This window comes from Chiloscyllium punctatum, chromosome 10 (genome assembly GCF_047496795.1).
Source record: "Chiloscyllium punctatum isolate Juve2018m chromosome 10, sChiPun1.3, whole genome shotgun sequence".
In the NCBI taxonomy this organism is placed as follows: Eukaryota; Metazoa; Chordata; class Chondrichthyes; order Orectolobiformes; family Hemiscylliidae; genus Chiloscyllium; species Chiloscyllium punctatum.
Window position 1 is genome coordinate 58,182,546 of NC_092748.1, and position 22,472 is coordinate 58,205,017.

A 22,472-nucleotide genomic window follows, 5' to 3' on the forward strand; every position below is an offset into this window, starting at 1 on the left:
CCTAGTATCACAATGTCACCAAAATTCATACACTATACTCAACTGTATGGTCGCTAGGAAATCTTTTCAGTACTGGCATGACGCCAGATAGATAAGTCATATATCTCAGCAAGTGGCTGATTGAATCAAACTGCACGTCTTCAGTTGTTTGCTACAGACAGACACAAACCTTTACAACATACAAAACAAAATATCCACTGTTAGATAGAATTTTATAGTTGGGCAACATTTGCTGAACAATCGTGACTGTGCCAATTGCTCAACTGGCAACTAACTTAAGATAAGCAGTCAAAGGTGTAACATGGTACATTTACACTTGCTGGAACCAACATATATACATAAGCAAGGACTTGCTCCCTGCAAAGGAAGGATTTTAAGCCTTTCATGTTTTTTGAATTACCTATGAGTTTAGAGGGACTACAATTCCCCATTGTTTTCATTACAGAACCACTTCAGTCAAAAACAGTTGATCAGCCAAACAATCTGCACTTCCTTCAGGATATGTTGTTGCCACTGTTTGAGATTTAACATTTTTCTGTTTGTCCTGACAAGTGCAAAATGAGGAGCTTTGCCAAAATGTCTATCCTTTCAGCCATATTTCCGACAACAATTATAAATACTTCCATTTTACTCATTTGCATGTTTAACTCTGTATAGTTAGAGGCCCTCTCTTTTGTTTTGGTTTGGAACTGACAGTTAAGGTTAAGAATTAAACTTTGAAAGTTGGTTTTAAAGAAGTAAACAAAGATAGATGTGAACTGGCCTAGAAAATACTGCAATGCAATTACTATTTTAAGGACACTAGACACTTTGGCACCAAGATGCTGCTTTGCCCAGCTGGTTGGATGTTGAATTGGTCAATCAAGTAAAGACCAGTTCTAATCAGCCGATCACCGAGAACTTTGATTGGAAAGAAATTTCAAAAACCTTTCTGACTAGGTTTTTAGAAGCTCCAGAGACTGCTGCTGTGTTTTGCTGTCTCTAATTTTCCATCAAGTTATTGAATTGTTAAATGTTCTGAGAAAAGAATCCCTGTCAGTAGGAAATAAGTGAAAGTTTCAGAAGACCTTCAGAAACAATTTGCATTCACCAGTGACTTCAGATTTCAAACAAGCTCTAAATACATACAAAGCTTTCTCCCAGGATTTTATGAAAAACTGATATCCATCATATGAAATGATTTATTTAACCAGCAAATTACAATTCACTTATTTTCTTTAATTTTCCCTTAGCCATGGTCTGCTGTCTGTGTGACTGGAGGATTGATCAAAAAAGACTTTTTTAGGTTGCACATTAAAATATTAGTTGACCTTGAACATCAGTGTTCAACTAAAATTATATTGTTGACAATACATTGTTAATTTTTGTTTAAGCTATAAATGTAGTGTCCAAAATCTCTTATTAATGGTGTCACGGTGGTTCAGTGGTTAGCACTGCTGCCTCCCAGTGCCAGGAACCAGAGTTCAATTCCAGCCTCAGGCGACTGTCTGTGTGGAGTTTGGACATTCTCTCCAAGTCTACATGGGTTTCCTCCGGGTGCTCTGGTTTCTTCCTACTGTCCAAACACGTGTAGGTTAGGTGAATTGGCCATGCTATATTGTCCATAGTGTTCAGGGATGTGCAAGCTAGATGCATTAGCCAGGGAAAATGTAGATTAATAAGGTTGGGGAGTGGGTCTGGGTGGAATACTTTCCAGAAGGTCAGTCTGGACTTGTTGGGCCAAATGACCAGTTTCCACACTGCAGGGATTGTATGATTAATAAAATCTTGTTCGAACAACTGGGCAATTTTGAGAGTCATTGAATGTTTTAATTTAAATGTGTTGCAAATCCAGTGATAGTAAGGCTGATTTGGTTTGGTTTGCTATCTGTGTCATAACAATAGTAACAATGATAAATGGTCAATGTAGTTATGGGATATATTTAGTGGTATGACCAGCTTTTCTAAACATAGTTATTAATCTCACAGAGCTGTTTTAGCTGGAAGGCAAAACAGAGAAAAGTGTTGACTTGCATTGTTCATACCTAATCCTTACCAGCTGAATATTGCTGAGACTGGAAAATAGCTTCTTTGTTGAAACTGGATTTTTCAGCCATGCAAATAACACTGGGATAGCTGACATCTATTATGAATGCATTCACCAAATTCATTTCCATTGTTACAAGACATTAGACAAGAACTTTCCAAAGTTGACTTGGGGTGTTTGGGGTGTTTGGGGGGGGGGGGGGGGGGGGGGTGTTTGCAGGTAAAGGTACTGCTGGAAATGGGAAATTTTCAAAAGTTAGATGACAAGTGTCCAGAGAAGGTAAATTCCTGTTCCGGTGAAAAGCAAGGCTTGTAGGTGTAGGGAATGTTTGATGACTAGAGAAATTGAGGTTTTGATTAGGAAAAAGAAGGAAGCATATGCCAAGTATAGACAGCAGAGAGTAAGTAAACCCTTAGAGTATAAGGGCGGTTGGAGTATACTTAAGAGGGAAATCAGGAGGGCAAAATGGGGACATGCCAGCTTTGGCAAATAGGGCTAAGGAGAATCCAAAGGGATTATATAAATACATTAAAGACAAAGGGGTCACTAGGGAGAGAATAGGGCCCCTCAAAGATCAACAAGGCTGCCTATGTGTGGACCGCAGGAGATGGGAGAGATACTAAAAAGTAACTCAATGTTTACTGTGAAGGAGGACACGGAAGATATAGAATGAGGGGAAACAGATGGTGTCATCTTGAAAAATGTCCATATTACAGAGGTGGTGGTGCTGGATGCCTTTAAACATAAAGGTGGATAAATCCCCAGAAACTCATCAGGTGTGCACCAGAAGGCTGTGGGAAGCTAGGGAAGTGTTTGCTAGGGCCCTTGCTGAGATATTTGTATCATCAACAGTCACAGGTGAGGTGCCAGAAGACTGGAGGTTGGCTAACATGGTGCCAGTATTGAAGAAAGGTGGTAAAGAAAAGCCAGGGAACTATAGACCGGTCAGCCTGACATCGGTGGTGAGCAAGTTGTTGGAGGGAATCCTGAGGAACAGGAATGACATGTATCTGGAAAGACAAGGACCGATTAGGGATAGTCCACATCGCTTTGTGCATGGGAAATCATGTCTCACGAACTCGACTGAGTTTTCTGAAGAAGTAATGAAGAGGATTGATGAGGGCAAAGCGGTGGATGTGACCTATGTGGACTTGAGTGAAGCATTCGAGAGGCTCCTCGTGGTAGACTGGTTAGCAAGGTTAGATCACATGGAATACAGGGAGAACTAGCCATTTGGATACAGAACTGGCTCAAAGCTGGAAGACAGAGGATGGTGGTGGAGGGTTGCCTTTCAGACTGGAAGCAGTGACCAGTGGAGTGCCACAAGGATGAATGCTGGGTCTACTGCTTTTTGCCATTATGTAAATGATTTGGATGTGAACATAGGAGGTATAGTTAGTAAGTTTGCAGATGGCACCAAAATTGGACGTTTGGTGGGCAGTGAAGAAAGTTACCTCAGAGTATAACAAGATCTTGATCAAATGGGCCAATGGGCTGAGAAGTGGGAGATGAAGTTTAACTTAGATAAATGTTAGGTGTTGCATTTTGGAAAAGCAAATCAAGGCAGGACTTATATACTTAATGGTCAGGTCCTGGGTAGTGTTGCTGAATGAAAAAACCTTGGAGTGCAGGTTCATAGTTCCTTGAAAGTCACAGGTAGATAGGATAGTGAAGGCGGCATTTGGTATGCTTTGCATTATTAGTCAGAGCATTGAGTACAGGGGTTGGGAGGTCATATTGTAGCTGTACAGGACATTGATTCGGCCACTTTTGAAATAGTGTGCGCAATTCTGGTCTACCTTCTTCCTATCGGAAAGATATTGTGAAACTTGAAAGAGCTCAGAAAAGATTTACAAGGATGCTGCCAGGGTTGGAGGATATGAGCTATGGAGAGAGGATGAATGCAAAGGACAAAGAAAATTACAGCACAGAAACAGGCCCTTCAGCCCTCCAAGCCTGTGCTGATTCAGATCCTCTATTTAAACCTGTCACCTATTTTCAAGGATCTATATCCCTCTGCTCCCTGCCCATTCATGTATCTGTCTAGATACATCTTAAATGACACTATTGTGCCCACCTCTACCTCCTCCGCTGGCAACACCTTCCAGGCATCTACTACCCTCTGTGTAAAGAACTTTCCACACATATCTCCCTTAAACATTTTCCCTCTTACCTTGAACTCATGGCCTCTAGTAATTGAGTCCCCCACACTGGGAAAAAGCTTCTTGCTATCCACTCTGTTTATACCTCTCATGATTTTGTAGACCTCAATGAGGTCCCCCCCCCCTCAACCTCCATCTTTTTAATGAAAATAATCTTTATCTACTCAGCTTCTCTACATAGCTAGTGCCCTCCATACCAGGCAATATCAGGGTGAACCTTATCTGCACCCTCTCCAAAGCATCCACATCCTTTTGGTAATGTGGTGACCAGATCTGTACACAATATTCAAAATGTGACCAAACCAAAGTCCTATACAACAATAATATGACCTGCCAACACTTGTACCCTGTCTGATGAGGCAAAGCAAACCATATGCCTTCTCGACCACTCTATCGGCCTGTGTTGCTAACTTCAGGGTACAATAGGCCTGAACACCCAGATCCCTCTTTTTCCATCAATTTTCCTCAGGACTTCTCCATTTACTGTAAAGTTTGCTCTTGAATTAGATCTTCCAAAATGCATCATCTCGCATTTAGCCAGATTGAATTCCATCTGCCATTTCTCTGCTCAACTCTCCAAGCTATTTACATTCTACTGCACTCTGACAGTCCCCTTCAATATCTGATACTCCACAAATTTTAGTGTCATCTGCATACTTGCTAATCAGAACACCTATACTTTCTTCCAGATCGTTTATGTATATCACAAACAACAGTGGTCCCAATACGGATCCCTGTGGAACACCACTGGTCATAGTACTTCATTTTGAGTAACTCCCTTCCACTACTCTCTATTTCCTGCTGCACAGCCAATTCTCCATTCATCTAGCTAGTCCACCCTGGACCCCATGCGACTTTAGTTTCTCCATCAGCCTACCATGGAGAGCCTTATCAAATGCCTTATATGACATCTGCAGCCCTTCCCTCATCAATCAACTTAGTCACATCCTTAAAGAATTCTACTGAGTTGGTAAGACATGACCTTCCCTGCACAAAACCATGCTGCCTGTCACTGACAAGCCTATTTTCTTCCAAATGTAAATAGATCCTAACCCTCAGTATCTTCTGAGGCTTTCCTACCACTGACATCAGGTTCACCGGACTACAAATACCTACATCATCCCTATCCTTCTTAAATAAGGCTGGGGCTGTTTTCCCTGGAGTATTGGAGGCTGAGGAGTGACCTTATAGAGGTTTATAAAATCATGAGGGGCATAGACAGGGTAAATAAACAAGGTCTTTTCCCTGGGGCGGGGGAGTCCAGAACTAGAGGACATACATTTAGGGTGAGCGGAGAAAAATTTAAAAAAGACCTAAGGGGCAACTTTTTAAACAAAGTGTGGTGTGTGTATGGAATGAACTGCCAGAGGAAGTGATGGAGGCTGGTACAATTACAACATTTAAAAGGCATCTGGATGGGTATATGAATAGCCTGACCGAAGGGTCTGTTTTCATGCTGTTACATCTCTATGACATATACAATATCTTATATAGCTAGCATGTGACACAAAGTATTTAACACTATTACCAACATAAAAGTGTTGAAAATTAACGTATATGCTAGAGTAATTAAATCATTAAGTTGACAAGCATGAGAAAGTCTTAAGCGATGGGCCACATTTCTAAATGAATTAAATAAAGGCTTTGGCTGAACGAGATCTCATACTGTACCTGGCAATGGAAGACATATTCTGGAGTAGTTTTCTTAAATTTCATGTTCCACACAAGAGCTACACCATCTGGTTCATGAGGAACATCTTCATTGTTGTTATATGAAGCAACAAGTAGTTCTGGATACTGTTGACAGCAAGATCAGAAAAGAAACATTAACAGGAACAGTAAGTTGCCTGAGGCACAGCAATACTATGCTACTCGGTAGTTAACATATTAGCTGTACATCAGTCACTATTACAAACAGATGAGGCTGCAAACTGCCACAAGCTGAAAATCTACATAGTATTTCAGAACCTTTAGAGAATCAGAGAGGGCTGTGGTGAAATATAATAGTTTGTTACTAAGGATATTGATGGGATGCAAGTTAAACACATAACATTTAAGTGACGGACTACAACCACTCGTTTTTCTATACAGGTCTTTCCTGATTTAGACTGTGCATGTCAGGGAGAATTCTTCAATCTGACTGATTGAGGATGCTAAACATGTATGCCTAGTTCACACAGATCTTCTGTAAAGTATGCAGTTTTGCTTCAGGCTCAGTCACTAACTTAAAACACTGTTTGTCTCTCCATGAATGCAACCAGGCTTGTTGTGTATTTTTAGCATTTTCTACTTTTATTTCAGAATTCCAGTATCTGCAATATTCTACTTTTAGATTAAGGTAGAGGCTAAAATAGATCATAAACTTAACCAATGTATTGATTTATTGTGAATTTATCATGATATATAAAATGTTATTTTCTAAACATAAAATTCATTTTTCAGAATCAAACAGGTTATTAATTAAGAACTTAATACATTATAACGACTCAGTCACACTTTATTCAATACATAGCTTCTTCAAGGTTTCTGTATCAAGACTAAGAGTGCAAAAGTAAAATATTAACAGTGGACACCACAGAGAAGTATGTAATCCATGACTGAATGCATACATGCAAAATCCAGTAGTGCATTCCGAGATGTATGGTTTTATGTGCCAGCATTTTTTCTACCATGTTCAATATGACTTCCCTAGCTATCATTATAGTATCTAATTTAAATGGGGTAAGTCAAGGATGGGGAGCTCAAGGCACTCCTCCTGCTTATGTGGCAAGTTGGGCACAGTTCCAGTGCTTGGGACCAAAATGTGTGCAGGAGGTATCTCCATCTGCATCTCCTGGAAGTCCCAATTCCAGAACTTGATCAGTGACTTGGAACACTGTTGAGTATCCCCTCAGCTGAGTGTATCGTGGATAGCACACACAGAGAGAGAATGGAAGACCACCAGGCATAGGAAAAGGACCAGGCATGCAATGCAGGAATCCCCTGTGGCCACCTCCTGCAAAAGAGATATACCACTATGGATACTGTTGGGTGAGAATGACCTCTCAGAGGAAAGTAGCAACAGTCCATTTTTTTTTGCACCTTGGTGGCCTTGCTGCATGGAAGAAGAAGCATAAGCCTATAAATGCTACAATAGGGGATTGTTACTATAGGGCACTCTACCCGGAGTGCTGCTGTGGCCACAAACAAGATTCTAGGATGGTATGTTGCCTCTTGGGTGCTCGAGTCCAAGAATGGTTTGAAGCAGCACAAGATATTCTGGAGTGGGAGAGTGAATAGCCAATGGTCATAGAACTCATCAGAACCAACAACATAGGTAAAAATAAGGGACGATGTCCTAAAAGTACAACATAGGAATTAGGAAGTGGTGAAGCAATACATGCTGGACAGATTGCACCAGATCAGGAACAAAACTGATTTCCAAGGGAAATATTTCCAAGTACACTCAGGGAGGACTTAAACCAGAAAGGCCAGGGAATTTATACAGGGAAACAAGATGGAGGACAAAAATGTCAAAAACAAAATATAGAATGGATAAGATGATAAGTGATAGGCAGAAAATTCAAGGGCATGAATCAAACAGGGCTACAGTGCAAAATAATGCAAACGAGACCACTATGAAGTGAAGTGGAATCTGTATTGGTAGAGCTTAGAAACACCAAGGGGCAGAAAATGATCATGGAGTTATACAAATAAATTGTAGTGGTAAAGTTGAAGAAAGAACGAAACAGGAAATCAGAGATGGCTGCAATAAAAGTACAACTGTCATTATGAGAGATACTAACCTGATATAGATTGGGCAAATCAAATCAGCAACAATGCCACATAAGATGAATTCCTGGATTATGTGCAAGGTGGTTTTCTGGATCAACATGTTTAACTGCCAACGGGACAACAGGCCCTCTTAGATTGGATAAAGTGCAATGAGAAAAAAATAATTGGCAATCTAGCTGTGCGAGGCCCCTTTGGATAAGAGTGACCATAATATGACAGAATTCTTCATTAAGATGGAACGTGGTACGGTTGATTCTGAGACTTAGATCCTCAATCTAAATGAAGGAACTATGATGGTATGAGGCAAAAGTTGGCTATGATAACTTGGGAAATGTTAGTTAAAGTGATGAGTGGAAAGTCAATGGTAAACTTTTAAAGAGTGTATGGAGAAACTGCAATGATTATTCATTCCTTTCTGGCACAAAAATAAAACCAGAAAGGTGGCCCAATCAAGGCTAACAAGAGAAATTAAGGATAATACAAGATCCAAAGAAGAGACATACAAATTGGCCAAAAAAAAGCAAACTTGAGGGTTAGATGCAGTTTAGATTTCAGCAAAGGAATGCAAAAGAATTGATTAAAATGGAAGAAAAGAGAGTACAACAGTACAAAGAGCAAGCTAATTGTAAAAACTTCAAGATGTATGTAAAGAGAAAAAGGTTAATGAAGACAAGGTGGAAAAAGTACCCTCACATAGAAAATAAAAGTTGAACATTCTACCTGAGGTGACCAATCCATGCATGTAACAACGCGATGTTTTGACCAGCGCTCATCAAAAAACTGTCTGTTTATAGAAAGTTTAGCTCCACCTTGAAGTTCTCTGTTAAGAAAAAGTGCAAGTCAAAAATGCTGTTCAGTTCAGAAACAGTCTAGCCAAAATACATAAAATAACGAATAATACCCTTCTTTTTCTTCTAAATCCTTGCCACTGTAGTCAAAAAAGAGATCTTTATGTTCTGCAAGAGCTCGTTCAATTATTCTGGTGCTGTGATCAAAGAATGTGAGGAATTCATCAGAGTGAATAATTTGCTGTCTTTCCTCTTCTGTAAGTTCACGTGGTGCACCTGGTGAAACAAGGTGAGCAAATCTTTCTTACTTTAAGTTTGTTTTGAACATGCAATTCAGAAAGGTACTTTACGTCTTCACTTGGCCGTCTATTCAATCCAATTTCCTTTAAAGATGCATCAAAGTTCTCATTAGTGTAGCATTTAAGCATGTGGCCACAATGTCTAGTGCAATTTCTTGCTGAAATTCAAAACCGTCAACTACAAATTGATAAAGAAAAGGCAGTCCTGACATTTTTTTAAAAAATCTTCCTCATGCCAAAGAAAAATACATATAACATTCATTTCATTCGCATGTCAGAGTCATACAGCATAGAACCAGACCCTTCGCTCCAATTCGTACATGCTGACCAAGTTTCCCAAATTAAACTAATCTCACTTGCCTGCATTTGGTCAATATCCCTTTAAACTTTTCCTATTCATGTTCCTACCAAATGTCTTTTAAACGTTGGAACTGTACCTATATCTACCATTTCCGCTGGTAGCTCATTGCACGTATGAACCAACCTCTGTGTGGAAACGTTGCTGCTCAGATTTAAAAGGGACCTTTCTCTTCTCACCTTAAAAAATATGCTCCCTAGTTTTGAACTGCCCCACCTTTGGGCAAAGCCCTTTGCTATTCACCTTATCTATGTCCCTCATATTTTACTTGATCAATGAACTTATTTGCTCATGACCTAAAATATTTTTCTCTATACATAATGTCAAATTAATCTTTAATTAATCAAATTAAGATATTCTTTACAGAAAACATATAAATGGTGTGTTATTAACCCACGGAGACCAATAATGTCTCTGGTTATAACGTCCTTCATTTTGATGTTAGCTCATTTTAAATAAAGCAACAGTAGAAGCAAATCAAATCAGCACGAAACCCAGAGATGGAAGAAGTGACAAAAGAATGATAAAACTATACAGTGCTTTCACAATCTCAGGATGACTCTAAGAGATTCACAGTCAATCAAGTTTTAAAAGTGTAGCAATTTGCTATCTGGGTAGTAAATTAGATAATTAGTAAACAGCAGTAAGGTAAATGACCAGTTAATCTCTTTACTCTCTGGCAAACAGAGAATTATTCTTTGTTTTAAATAGTGGAAAGGATCTTTAAATCCATCTCTACCATAAGGGCCTTAACTCTATGTCTTTTCCAAAATCAAGAGCTGGGACATTCATCATCAACTAATTTCACCATCAGATGAGTTGACCATTATTACGCTATGCGCAGTTTCAGATGTTTCCAATGATGACACTTTGAAATACATATTTGTCCAGTGAAGAACTTTTGGGCTGTAATGATGCTCTAAAAATTAAGTATTTTTTTTCTAGATCCTCAACCTGGCAATAAAATTAAGCCGAGTGCTCAGGCCCTCTGAACCCAAACGTTCTGACAGCTGCAAGAGATTTGTCCCTGAGCCAGCCTTTTTGATTAATAAAGTCTATTAGCACTTTCACAACAAGAGCAATATCAAAAAGTGTTGATCCAATGTGATCCATCCTCTATCTAAAGTTTAAGATCATGTGCAGTCCAAGAATTCGGACCTAATCCCAGAGGATTAGGTATCATGTATCATTTCATTAAATGCAACAGCAGGTTGTAGGGTGTCAATGGCCTACTCCTGTTCATATACTTGGAAATATGCAATTCTGCGAAAATGATAACAATGTATATAGGCACAAATAATTGCCTACAGAACAGCAAGCACAATTTATTACAGCTGACATTAATGCACACTAGATTGAAAGTCTCCAAAATTATATAATGCATAAAAATTCACTGAGACAGACCACACTTAGAATTCTGTATTCTAGAAGTATGCACATAAAGAAGTGTGTATGTATATTATATATGCATACATCAGAAATGGTACAAGGCGGTGTAATTGCAGAAAAAAATTGCTGACAAATAAAGAAAGAGGACAGGCAACATAATCTAAAGAATGCAATTGTAAAAGGGTTGCAGGAACAAAGATGCCTGGAAGTTAATGTGCAGAATTGTTTGAAGTGGCAGGGCAGGTTGAGAAACTGTTGAAAAGATACTTGGGGTTACAAATTTGTATAAAGGGAAGCACAGAATCCAAAGGTAAGGAGGTTATTACAAAATGTTATGAAATACTGATTCGTTACAAACAGGTAGTGTATCTAATTATAGACACCATGTTTTAACTGGATGTGAATGTTTTGGAGAGGGTGCTGAAAAGGTTTACAAGCAAGGTTCCAGGAATAAGGAACTTCAATTACATGAACAGATTGAAGAAGAGCAAGTTTTCTCCTTAAAAAAGAGAAAATGGAGAGGAGATTTGATAGATTTTTTAAAATCTCCAAAACCTCAGGGTATTTAAAAGACACTGTTCTCAAAGTTGTGGACCAAAGGATACCAACTTAAGATGACTGGCAAAAGAAGCAATGGTGATTCGAGGATGATCTTCCATTTCACCAAGTGTTTAGAGAGTCTAATGTTCTACAGAAAAGTATGGTGGAGGCAAATTCAATTATGGCTTTCAACAATAAAGTTGATAAAAATCAGAAAAGTGAACAATTTCAGGGTTACAGAGTTAGGGTGGTACTGAAAGAATTGCTCTTGTAAAGAATCAACATAAACATGAACAGCCAATGGCCTCCTTGTGACATAATCAATTGTTTATCTCTTGACTAGCCATTACTAGCCATCCAGCCTAATCTTATGTTCAAACTCTTGGTCCAAAGCACTATTATTTTTTTTAAATGTGCATAGGGTGTCTGCCCCTCCCACTTATTCAGTCAGTGAGATCTAGACCCTAAACCACTCCGAATGAAATGTATTTATTCTTAATTCTCCTTGCATGCTTTCCTCAATTACATTAAAGCTTAATACTCTGGTCACTGACTTCTCTCTTCACGATAATACATCTTTCTTCCTATCTGTTCCATCTGGGCCCTTTACATTCTCTATAAAGGAATGTATCTGGTTTAATTAAGCCCAGAGAGCCAAGAGTCAGGCTAGGAAAAACAGCCAGTTGGATACAACCTCTCCATTGCAATAAACCTTCACAGTGCACTGGAGCAAAATTGGAAGATTTATATTGTAGACATTCCGCCCATCAAATCCACATTGATCCTCTGAAGAGGATCTCTCCCAGATCTCTCCCTCTACCCTATTCCTATAACCCTGCATTTACCATGGCTAACACACCTAACCTGCACATCCCTGGATATAATGGGCAATTTTAGCATGGTCAATGAACTGTGGGAGGAAACTAGAGCACCCAGAAGAAAGCACGCAGACATGGGGAGAATATGCAAACTCCATACAAACAGTTGCCAGAGGCTGGAATCAAACGTGGGTTCCTGGCACTGAGGCAGCAGTGCTAACCAGTGAGCCAATGTGCCACCCTCTTTGCTCCTCAATAGTGCCTGGAGTAAAATTATCAGTGTGTTCTCTTGGTTCCAAATTTCCAATGCAAGGTAACTCACCTTGAAGTCAGTTTGACCTCAAAGAAAAGCTGAGGATATTGAAGTGAATGTAAACAATTAAATCACACAGTAACAGATCTCTGCAATTTTGTATAATTTATATTATATACAGAATGGTAATATAAGACACTTAGATGTATTTATGACTTCAAATTAAATTTCCAAGGATCAATCCTCAGTCGCCATCGTATTGCCCCTCCGTGACATCACCAAATACACAGCATTAGTTTTCACTTTTATGCTGACAACACCTAATTTCACCACACAATCAGGTCTTTTGACTCTTGCACAGCTGCAAAATTATTAAACTGCTTATCAGATGTCAGTAGTGGATGAGGAGAACTTTCCTCCAATTAAATATTGGGAAAGACTGAAGGCATTGAAAGACTGGAGACTGATTACTATTCTTGGTACTCTCAGACTAAGCCCCACTCTCTGCAACTGGAGTTCGCTGATGACACCACCATAGTCAGTCGAATCTCAGATGGCAACAAAACAGACTACAGACGGGAGGTGGAAGACTTGGAAAAAATGATGCACTGAGGAAAACCTAGCTCTCAATGCTGGCAAAACCAAAGAACTCATTATTGACTTGTGGCAGGATGTTAATCGTACCCCTCTATACATTAACAGCACAGAGGTGGAACGAGTGGAGAGTGTCAAGCTCCTGGGAGTGGTCATCCACAACAAGCTTTCTTGGACTCTTCATGTGGACGCACTGGTTACAAAAGCCCAAGACATCTCTTCTTCCTCAGGCAGCTGAGGAAATCTGGAATGACAGCAAATACCCTTGCCAACTTTTATAGGTGCGCCATCGAGAGCGTTCTGTCTGGATGTATCACTACCTGGTATGGGAACCGTAATCATTCAAGATCGGAGACAGACACAGAGAATGGTGAACTCAGCCTGGACAATCATAAAGGACAACCTCCCAGCTATAGAATCCACCTACCAAGCCCGCTGTCAAGGAAAAGCCACCAGCATTCTCAAAAATCCATCCCACCTTGGCAACATTCTTCTACAACCTCTACCATCAGGGAGGAGGAACAGAAACCTGAACACGCACCAGTTTTCTACCCTACTATTGTTAGAATACTGAATGGACTCACAAACTCTTAACATTCGCCTGTACCTGCATCTTTGTTTTTGCTGATGTTTACCTACTATTTACTTATTTATGCTACTTAACTATGTGATCTGCCTGTATTGCTTGCAAGACAAAGCTTTTCATTGTGCCTCGGTACACGTGACAATAAATTCAATTCAATGCTTTTTATCCCCAATCCAATCTCCAACCTTGGACATCAACTCCACCCATCGCCCTAAGGCCACTCTGAGACCAAGCCAGTTTGTTCACAAAAATGTTGTCATATTTGATCCAAAGATGAGCTTCTGAATTAATGTTCGTGCCATTGCTAATATTGTGCATTTCCATTTCTGTAAAGTTATCCAATTTCATCCATTTCAACTCATCTGCTGTTGAAACCGTTATTCGTGCCTTTTTTACTACTATGCTCTATTTTTCCAACACATTCCTGGCTGATCTCTCATGCTCCATTCACTGCAGATTTGATATCGTCCATAAAGCTCCTGATTATGACTCAACTTACACCAAGTCCTGTTCCCCTATTAACCCTGTGCCACTGACCAACAATGGCTCTTTCTTAAGCAACACCTTAACTTTAACATTTTCATCTTTTTTTCAAACTCTCTTGTTGCCTTGCTCCTCCCCTTCTCTGTTATCTTTTCCAATCTCTCAAAACCAGAAGATGCAAGAGAAGTATGCTGCTCATCGAGCATCGTTTGTTTGGCCCATCGAGTCTGCTCGGAGATATCACTGCTTCTTATATTCTGGTCTCTTAAACAATCTCAATTATTACTGCTTCAAAATTACATAGATAACATGCTCTGAAATTCGCGCTGTGCACCTCTTTGCTTCAACACCTCACTTTAAACCTTTAAGACACTCCTTATCCAAGATTTAGGTCATCTGACCTCACACCTCTAATGTGGCTTTGTTCCCAATCTTCCTGTGAAGTGATTTGGAATATTTTGTTATGTTAAAGGAACTGTATAAATTTAAATTGTTTTAATAGTTTTGCTTCAACAATAACAAACTTGATAGTCAAGTGGTTGTCTGGGTGTAAAATGATCACCGTTGACACCAAATCACAGAACTGCATATGCAAAGTATACTACTATAATCAGGTTATATTGTTATGCTCTTCAGAACAAATTTTCACTATAAAATACCTTCTTTAACTTCTTCTTTTTGTATTTGTTCTGGTTCCGGTTCAATTACTTGCTTAGGTACAATGTCTTCCTCTTCCTCTTCAGCTGCAAAATAACAGTTTAGAAAATTTAGTGTTGCAACCTTGTAGATCCCTTGGAACATCTTACATTTAAGCACAACATTTTCATTCTGAAGTATCTGCAACAAATGTTCCCTTTCAGAAGCTATTAACATATTGACTTTAATTATCTAAAGAAATGTTATTCATTACTAAAGATGATGAAACAAGTAAATTATTTCATAGCTGTCTGAGTTGCTACTTGTAATCTTCAGGCCATCAATGTCAGGGCAATGAAGAAATAACTAATGGCTTCTATCTTGAAAATGGCATGACAATCATTTCTTGACATTACTATTGTCAGAGGTACTGACATTTAACTGCTTTTTACTTTGCTCAGTGCTTACAGCCATAACACCATAGGACTCTTACCAGGAAAACTAAATTTCACAATACACTTAGCGATTCCACATATGATATTCACACCAAATAATATTTAAATTCATTTCCTTTTAAAAATACAGTACAGAAAAACCAGTCAGTTTTCAACCATGTTAACTTTTCAACTTTTGTGGTTCATACCTTGAAATTCTGAGCAGATATTCAATTTTACTAAATTCATTACTAAAACAGTATAATTACCTAAGACTAATATAAACCATTCCAATTTGTTTTCTTTAAATTCACTCTTGGGACAAGGGTATCACTGGCTGGGTCAGCATTACGCCAATCCCTAGTTACCCATGAGAAGTTGGTGGTCAGCTGCCTTTTTAAAGCACTGCTGTTGGTGTAAGTTGACCCACAATGCCATTAAGAAGGGTGCTCCAGGATCCAGGTCACCCAATGACACTGAAGGAACTGCAATATATTTCCAAGTAAGGATGGTGAGTGGCTTAGAGGAGAATATGCAAGTGATTGTGTTCTCACATATCTGCTGCCTTTGTCTCACCCCAGTCCAACACCAGCACGTCCGCATTTGTCCTTCAAGACTGAACTGATAATGGGTTTGCAGAGTCTTTTCTGAGCAGTTTTGTAATGCATCCTGTAGATCGCACATAGTGTGGTTAGTGAAATTCAGTGATGAAGGGAGTGGATGTGGTATCGATAAAAAGAGCTACTTTGTCTTGGATGGTGTAAAGTTTCTTGAGTGTTGGAGCTGCACTCATCCAGGCAAGTGAGAAGCATTCCAATGCAGTTTTGAGTTGTACAATATAAATGGTGGATGGGCTTTGAGGAGTCAGGAGGTAAGTTACTCACTCCAAGATTCCGAGCCCTCATCTGCTGTTGTAGCCACTGTACATATATGGCTGGTTCAGTTTAATTCTGGTGAGAGAATTCTGATTATTCAGTGAAATAAGATATTGAACACTAAGTTAGTCAACTTAAAGATACAAGACAACTTTCAACTTAGACCTATAATAATGTCTTAAAACATCATTGTTTTTCTGATCAATTCAGTACTGGCACTGAACAGCAATCACAAAATGCCTCTTTGATAATACTTCAATATATAAATCGGATGAGATGAACTCTTATAAATGTTATGGTTCATTTTCCAAAGTTAAAAAATAATAAAGTTCAAGAATCCTATAGTTCCAACTGTCTTCTGTTTAGTAAAATACGAGATTGTCATACATCAATAAATCTACTGAGTTAATCAATTGAATTATTTGAAGTATTCAAATTTAGGGAGAGGTGGCAATGTAATGGCAATATCATTGGACTTGCAATCCAGAACCCCAGGCCAATGTTCTGAGGAAGGTTAAAAAACCATCAAAAGTGTAATCTTTGGTTTACTTTTGGAGACAAAATAAAGGAATAAAAGTACAGGAGAGATAAATCAATGGCTGAACAGATGGTACAATGTGCAGGAAATCAGTTTCTTGGATCACTGGGATATCTTCCTAAGTAAGAGTGAAAATAGAAAGAGAGATGAGGATGGTTCTGAATCAGAAAAGAGCAAGTTAATTAAGGAAAAACAGTCAAGAGTAAGTTAGACAATGATGTAACTGAAGAATTAAAATGCATTTATTTCAATGAAGGAGGTCTTCCAGGTAAGGCTGATGAACTCAGGGCATGTATGGAAACATGGGAATGGAATGTTGTAGCCGTAACCGAAACTTGGCTGAGGGAACGTCAGGACTGGCAGCTCAATGTTCCAGGTTTTAGATGTTAAAGGTAGGGAGGGGGGAGGGGGAGGTGTTGCATTTTCATTAAGGAAAACATTACTACTGTGATTAGAGATATTTCTGCAGGATCATTTAGTGAATATGTACGGGCTGAAATTAGAAATAATAAAGGCATGATCACCTTGATGGGATTGTACTATAGCCCCCTTCAATAGTCAGAGGGATGTTAAGAAAGAAATATGTAGACAGAGATCTCAAATACATATAATCATAAGGTTGAAATAGTAGGGGATTTTAATTTTCCAAATATTGACTGGGACTATCACAGTGTTAAAGGTTTGGATGGTGAAGAGTTTGTTAAATGTGTTCCAAGAAAATTTTCTTTATCGATAGGTATATGGTCCTACTACAGGAGCAAAATTTAACCACTCTCTTGGGAAATAAGATAGGGCAAGTGACTCAAGTGTTAGTAGGGGAGCATTTTGTGATCATAATACTATTAGTCATAAAATAGTTAGGAAAAAGGATAAGTCTTCCATAAGAGTTATTAACTAGAATAAGGCAAATGTTAGAATTATGAAACGAGAACTTCAAAAATTTGATTGGAGTAAACTGTTTGCAGGTAAAGGGATGACTGGCAAGTGGGAGGTCTTCAAAAGTGTGATAATGTAAGTTCAGGGGCATTATGTTCCTGTCAAAGTGAAAGGTAAGGCTGGTAAGATTAGGGAACAATGGATGAACAAAGATATTGAGGTTCTAATCAAGAATAACAAAGAACCATGTCATAGATATAGGCAACTGGGATCAACTGAACCTCTTGAAGAGTGTAGGGGCATTCTTACGAAGGAAATCAAGAAGGCAAAGACAGGATGAAATAGCCTTGACAGATAAGGTTAAAAATAATTCAAAACGATTACAAATACATTAAGAGCAAGAGAACAATTTGAAAAGAAATTAGGACTCCTCAAAGGTCAACTAGATCATTTTTGTGTTGAACCTGAGGAGGTAGGACAGAAAATAAACTGATATTTCACTTCAGTTTTTTTCTGATGAGGAAGAAATAGAGGTTAGAGAACTTGGAGATAAAATATTGAAGTTTTGAAAACAGTAAACATGACAGAAGAGGATGTGCTGGAGGTCTTAGAGAACATAAAGGCATATAAATATCCATGACCTGATCAATTGTATCCCAGGACATTTTAGGAAGTTAGGGAGAAAATTGTGGGGTCCTGAGCAGAGTATTTGTATCATCTATAGAGAAGGTAAGGTACCAGAGGATTGGAGGGTGGCTAATGTTGTGCCATTGTTTAAGAAAGGCTGTAAGGAGATGCCTGGAAATACAGACCTGTAACTCTGACGTCGGTGGTGGGTAAGTTGTTGGAGATGATTCTGAAAAATAGGACTTACATGCATTGGGAGCAGCAAGGATTGATTAGGGACAATCAGCATAGTTTTGTGCAAAGAAAATTAAGTCTCACCAACTCAAAGGAGTTTTTTTTAACAAAGTTACCAAAAAGATTAACGAGGGCAGAGCGGTAGACATTATTTACTTAGACTTTAGTAAAGCCTTTGACAAGGTTCCACATAGCAGACTATTTAGTAAAGCTAGAACAAATGGAACTCAGGGTAAACTTGCAATTGGACACAAAATTGACTTTGTGGTAGGAGACACAGTGGCAGTGGAGGGTTATTTCTCAGACTGGAGAACTGCAACCAGCAGTGTTCCACAGGGATCAATATGGAGTCCACTTTTGTTTGTCATGATTTAGATGAATATATAGGAAGCATGGTTAGTAAGTTTGATGATGACACCAAAATTGGTGGTATAGTGGAAAGTGAAGAGGGTTATCTAGGATTACAAAAACTAATGTTGATTGTAGGCAAAATCCATCTGTTTAATTAATGTCATTAGGGAGAGAAATCTGCTAGCTTTACCTGGTCTGGTCTACATCTGACTTCAGACCAATAGCAATGTGGTTTAATCTAAACTGCCATTTAAGACAACTGGGAATGAGCAATAAATACTGGTCCAGCTAGCAACGCCTGGATCGCATTACGAATAAAAGGAAGAAAAAGGATTTATTTTCAGTTACATTTCACTTAGAAGCAAAATCAACAAATTAACTGTGTAATAATTTGACTTCTTCTAGATCCTGATTACAAATAAATCAGTCAGCCTAATACTGTTCTTCTCAGGACTTTGAGAGATGTGATAACATTAAATATACAAGAAGTCACTTCTACCGATAGCTAATGGAAAACAACTCCATTCTTGTAACTGATGACTTCCATTTCTCAGGAATATATAAACGGTTTCTGTGCAAGTTCTAATGTTGGGTCAATAATTAATTAAAAGATATACAAATCAACAAAAAAATGGCACAAAGTGAGAATATTTTGCACAGCTAAGGACCACTACTATAATTCTATTACAATTCACAGGCATAACATTAGAAGAGCGAATTCTAAAATCAAGGCTACTGATAATTATGAAATTCTTATGAATAGACATAAAGTTTACAAACTGGTGCTGCATAAACACAAGCATATTTTGAGCAGCACTGTCTAACAGAAGCAAGAAAGGAATTTGTAATTAAGTAGCCCCGTTCAGATTCTCAAGAATTCCATTTCTTTTATTTGAAAGTGATATGTAATTGTTTACATCCACATCACCAGGCAGACAGAGCCTGAGCTTAACATCTCATATGAAAAACACATCCAAATACCACATCAAGGTATTAAGGTAGATTACATGCTCAGGTCACGCAATGAGGTTTGAACACACAACCTGCTGATCCAGGTAAGACTACCAACAAATAGCAACGCTAGCACCTTTGGTCATTTGCCAAACATTGGAATATGATTTTGCCACATGACCCAAATCTGATACACTGACTGGCCTAAACGATTATATAATTCTAGACAAGTCGAACACAAAGGGAAGAAAAATCTAAGGACAGTTCTTAATCCCTTATGTACAGTCGCTTCTGCTATAACAGGTGTTTCTTCAACATAAATTAGCTCTGATGCGATTGAAGAATTTAGACTGTTATTTGTAGAATATGAACTTTCCTTATCTGTAATGGTTATAATATGGTTCAGCCCCAGTAATTTAAATGGCGTAGCCATTGCATGATTTTCTTATAACACGAGATCATACGAGAATGGAACGATCTTGTTATATCAGAACCAACTGTATAAACAAGTGTTCCAGGAAAGAATTCAGTTGTTTCAGAAAACTACTTATTTTATCATTGGTATGGAAATCTTTGATTAGGATATCCCTCCCTGTTCAACCACTTTAGTGATCACAATTATGAGTGCTCAAGTATTGTCCAACTTGGCTTCAACCCAGTAGAGGACTGGGTGGTAGTGCAAATTGCAACTGAGAGGAAATGAGGTTGAGAAATTACTTTTATTGTTTTAAACTAATTGTTGTAAACTAAATAGTGAAAAAAGAAATAAATACGAAATCTATACCACGTTCTCAATAGAATGTCCTCTTTCATTCTCAAACTTGCATAGTTATGTCGGAAAAATAAACCAGTTCATATAATGAACAAAAAGGAAAAAAATCCAATAATTCCAAAGGGTTTAGAATTTATCCTACTGTTGCCACTTCCTGGGACTACAATATACAGTATGTCTAAGTTTCTATTTCCATCATATTCTGCCACAATTATTGCTTAACGTCTGAAAAAAATGTGGTCTTGTCAAAGGCTTCCATTCAACATGCTGGTTCAATCTTTGGAACCCTGCTATCATTTTACTATTATTCCACTTCTTCCAGTTCTACAGAATCATCTGGACTTTCTACCAAAATTTTCTAGACTCCTATTTGCTGTCAGGAATCCCCAGCTTGTTAAACAGGATATCCAGCCCAAACCTTTTAGCATTTAGGAAAATCCAGCTCTCAAGGCCCCTGAGCATGCAACTAAATATGGGATTCAAAGCTTACACGACTGACCTGGTAAACTGGAAATAAGGAAAGAACTCTTATTATTTTCATAAATTGCCCTCAGAATGGGGTATGATGCAATAAAAGCTTATTTATTGCCCATCTTCAGCTGCAAAGTGGCAATGTTCCTTTTCAGCAAACTGCTGTAAGTTTTTGTACTAATGACACTTAAATACATTTGGTACAAAATTCTAGGGTTTCAATACAGTCAAGAAACAGTGATGTTATGCTGTTATATATTCAACTGAATAGTGTGCAATTTAGAGGTAAAATTAAATTAATAATCTTGTTATTCTTAGAGACAGATTCTGGGATTGACCGGTGTCATTAAATTTTACATGTTAAGTTTTAGTGCATTCTTGCAGAGGACTTACTTAGTAGAGTGAAGAAAAAGTAACTCATGCCCTGGAGTCACATTATATCTAGGGTACTAGCAAAACTAGTTTCAAAAGTTACACTTTCCCTACACCAAGCTATTATGTGGCTTCAATTTGAAAATATGCATATTTTAGGCATGTGTTTTTAAAATATAGTTAATTCTGCATTGCTGTTTCATTCTAAACCTGAGATTGTGTGGTAAAAGGTCATCTTTTGTCAGGTCATCTGTCAAAAACAAAAGGACCAGCAGGAAACTTTCCTTTACTTTGAGAAACCAGAGTACAAGTTGAGTGGTGTAAGCTGTTCTATCACATAAGATAGGCTGGTCAGATGATGGGAAGCAGCTGCCTAGATCAGGTCTCAGCAGCCCAGCCAGATGACTAGACAACAAAGAACAGATGGTACTGCTGGGATTGTGTTCTTCACTACAAGGTGGCATTGGGATGGCACAAAGTTTTCTGCCTGACTGCCTCCAATCACATCTCCTCTGACAGCAAGACTGTGTAATTACTGGCCCACCAGGGGAGTTAAAGGCAAGCATTCAGGCTGAAAACTGAATAAAATACATCTTGTAGGCCATAACAGCTGCCAAGCCACACTAATCGCCACATTTTCATATCCTTCACAACAAACACATTTAGGCAGACAATAAAACATAATTAAGCCTGCAAGTAATAGAGCTGAGAAAAATAACAGTGAAATGCACACTATGATGTTAACTTGTGCTTTATCGAAATGATAATCGTATGTGCAAATTTAACGGTAGATGGAAATTGAATCTGCCTCCAATTCTGACAAGTTTACAGAAATGGGTTAATAACATGAACAATTTCAATATCCTGCAGATATGCTCATACTTTCAACCAAATGGGGAAGTTAAAATCTTTCCTTTCAAGGGCTTCAATCAGCTGCAAAGGAAAACAGTAATCACTGTCTTTTGAGCAAGCTCTGCTGCATTTGTCAGCCCTTTCTCTAAGAATGCAGCCAGAGCAATCAACCTGCCATCCATTCAGAATGGAAAAACAATCTGAAAACACAGGGTATAATGCACCTGCCAGAGAAAATGGCCATTTCAGGAGAAGCTAGTGATCTGCATGACCCCACTGAGGAGGCGGTGGTGCAGAGGGGAAGAAATGCTTAAAAAGAATTCACAGTGATTCCGATCTCTCACACACTGACACTTCCTTACAAAGCATGCCAATTATAGCTTTTGTGCTACTTAAAAAAATGAAAGCTTTTT

The 22,472-nt window shown here is 38.5% G+C and overlaps 1 protein-coding gene across 5 annotated transcripts in view; it reads right to left on the reverse strand.

Annotated features, from left to right (window-relative positions):
• Positions 1-22,472, reverse strand: part of LOC140482190 (cytoplasmic dynein 1 intermediate chain 2-like) — an 86,990-nt gene that overhangs the window by 15,855 nt on the left and 48,663 nt on the right. For all 5 annotated transcript variants that reach the window (XM_072579249.1, XM_072579248.1, XM_072579246.1 and 2 more), the window contains 4 exons: positions 14,730-14,813; positions 8,864-9,026; positions 8,683-8,782; positions 5,860-5,985 (listed from right to left, as the gene is read on the reverse strand). In XM_072579249.1, coding sequence (XP_072435350.1) covers positions 5,860-5,985; positions 8,683-8,782; positions 8,864-9,026; positions 14,730-14,813 — 473 coding nt within the window. The remainder of the gene's footprint in view (positions 1-5,859; positions 5,986-8,682; positions 8,783-8,863; positions 9,027-14,729; positions 14,814-22,472) is intronic.